At 48.3% G+C, this 2,679-nt stretch overlaps 2 protein-coding genes across 3 annotated transcripts in view; one reads left to right on the plus strand and one right to left on the minus strand.

Annotated features, from left to right (window-relative positions):
* The window catches only part of LOC122360302 (mannosyl-oligosaccharide 1,2-alpha-mannosidase IA-like), a 27,535-nt gene extending 24,863 nt beyond the window's left edge, over window positions 1–2,672 (minus strand). Inside the window, exon 1 of the mRNA XM_043260794.1 lies at window positions 1,587–2,672. Coding sequence (XP_043116729.1) covers window positions 1,587–2,138 — 552 coding nt within the window. The 5' untranslated portion in view covers window positions 2,139–2,672. The remainder of the gene's footprint in view (window positions 1–1,586) is intronic.
* LOC122360976 (mannosyl-oligosaccharide 1,2-alpha-mannosidase IA-like) overlaps window positions 1–2,679 on the plus strand; it is a 289,954-nt gene that overhangs the window by 115,428 nt on the left and 171,847 nt on the right. The gene's annotated exons all lie outside the window — the stretch shown is intronic.

Consider the following 2,679-nt stretch of genomic DNA (forward strand, 5'->3'; position numbering starts at 1 on the left):
ATATGGAGAGAGAAAAAAAATACAATACTTTTGGCCATGCAGTTTCAGGTGGTTGTTTACTGGACAACATCAAAGGATCTTATTAAAGTGAAAGCACAGCTCCCATCAACAACATACGATCTGAGGAATCCTTTAGATCCGTGTGGCCAGTTACAGAGCTGAACATCAAACATCAGCAATAATACTACCAACAATAACAGCGGTGTTTAATAGAAAAACAAAACGGCACTAAAGCGCAACGTTCAAACCAAAGAGAGGCAGAACAGCACAAGCGAGGTGCGTTAGGTGTGCTTTTTCATCCCCACGTTGAGAGAGAAACTCATTCGGATGCAAGAGCTCTCGGTGGCACACGGAAAAAAACAAAAAACGATCACCCGTTCACCTGAAGACAGCAAACCTTCCAGTCAACGTCTGCATTACACATATCAAAGCACGCAGACCAAAGGTGGCTTTTATCTGGATCCAAGCCAGCAGCTTCAAACGACTGTCACACGAACACACCCTGATCAGCGTCTGTTAAAGTGACACAGCACGCATTATCTGCTCACACACACACACACACTCACGACAAGAAACCACAAGTGTGGGGCAGGTTGTCACACTTTCTTTGATCTCAGTGGTTTGAAACAGTTTCGCATTCATAATCGTTTCACTCCTTCAGCCACTCAAAGCCTGAGCTGTGCGAGAACAACAGCGTGACAACTTGCCCCGCCGCNTTTTTTTTTCAGTTTTTAGACCGACCGTGTGTGACAGCTCCCCCCCGACTCCACTGTAAACTTCAGCTGCCATCTTCTTATCAATTCGCCTCGATTTCAAGGCAATTTAGTATGAATCCATTATAGAGCAAACACTGATCTTAAGACACACTTATTCCAGGCACAGTCCCACTGGAGTAACTCTTCTACAGCCAGAAACACCAGGAGGGGAAAATCACCCAAATCAACCGCCAAGACGGGATAAAAAGTCACAATTATGAGGAAAAATTAGTACGAGAATGAGATAAAAAGGTATTATTCCGTGTATTTTGACATTTATCACATAATTATGACTTAGTAAGTCGTTCCAACTTGTCGCAAATCATGTTTTGCATGATCATTTTGAATTTTGTCAATTCCCACTTTTCACAGTATTCAATAAAGTATCCAACTTTTTGCTCTTTCGCGGTGCCGATACTCAAAAGGTGACTTCGGCGCATATATACGACACGCGCGTGTTTTTTGCGTGCGTATGACACGAAATCTGCCGGCGTGCATATAATACGCATGTTTCGCACGCGCTGCGCATCCACCCCACAGCCCTAAACCCACCCACCAAGTAGCACACACGCTCCAAAGTCCATTTCAGCATATCAGTGACCGGTTTTCGGTTTTATCTGGCGTGCTATTTGTACGTGATTTAATTCCAACCTTTCTCTTACTACAAATCACATTGTTTTGCCTTTTCAAGTCATAATGCATAACCTTTAATAGCAGAACTCCGACTTAAACGCACAATTATGATATATATATATTCTCTCACAGTGACACATCATGTCATGATTTCGACGTAACACGACTCGGTACAATGCCGACAGCTGATCGTCTCACCTCTTTGACTTTCTCCCTCCGCTGAAGCGTCTCTGAATCCGACGGAGTTCCCCGGTTCTTCCCCAAAGCCGGTTTGAGCGAGCACTTTTTAAACGCCTCGTAGTCGCGGGCGCTGCCGCGTTCCCCGTCGCGAGCGGCCGAGGTGACCCGCTCGTCTCTGGCCGCCGGTTCCTGCGCCCTCGCCGGACTCCACTCGTCCTGCGCTCTACTCCCAACAGACCTCTCCACGGTCCTCGCTCCGTGGGTGACCGAGGGCCTGCGGCTCACCTTGAGCTTGGCGTTCGCCCCCTCGCCCCCTTTTAAACCCGCCCGCTGATGTTCCGGGTCCCCTGGCGCCTTTTTGGAAAGCTCATTGTCGGAGCCCACGGTCACCGCGGGGTTCTCGTTCTTGGAGAGGAAGATGCGCTTGAGGCGCACGGTGTCGGGTAGAAAGAAGAGTGCCCCGAAGCACAGAGTAACCAACCCCGACAGGAACAGCAGAAACACGAATTTCTGAGACAGACGAAGCCCCATGCCCGATGCGGAGACACCGGGTAACTTTCGGAGCACCATTTAAACTCTCCACTAACGCGTGACGCACGACCTAAACTCGGTTGGAAAGCGCAAGCGACGCGGATGCCGTGCAAACGGAACGCTCTCCCGGTCAAAGTGCCTAAATCTTCCTGAATCGATCGGTTTAAGAGACCACAGGTGGCGTCAACACATTTGCGCACAACAACGGCGTCATTGCGCGCTCACTGCTTCAAAACCAGCTTCCTTTAGTTTCAGGGCAGTCATGCGACGCATCATCTGGGAGACCGCAGTGAGACTCTAAGCTCTTAAAACGCCGGAGAAACGACGCGTTCCGCGCAGCCAAAACAATCTAGGACGCGAAATCGAAACTTGACGAGCTTAAATGCACTCTATCGAGTTACGGCAGCATATAATAATATGCACGTGCAAAATACATTACATTAATGCACAAGCGAGCAAAGTGCCAGTAAGCAAAACGCTCGAGCGTTTACGAACATCAATGCACTTTTAATAAGGTAAAGCAGCATTCGTGAAATCGTTGTTAGAAAGCACAGCCAACACGTGTCAGTAGCGCGTATTA

Source organism: Puntigrus tetrazona, chromosome 16, assembly GCF_018831695.1.
Source record: "Puntigrus tetrazona isolate hp1 chromosome 16, ASM1883169v1, whole genome shotgun sequence".
NCBI lineage: Eukaryota > Metazoa > Chordata > Actinopteri > Cypriniformes > Cyprinidae > Puntigrus > Puntigrus tetrazona.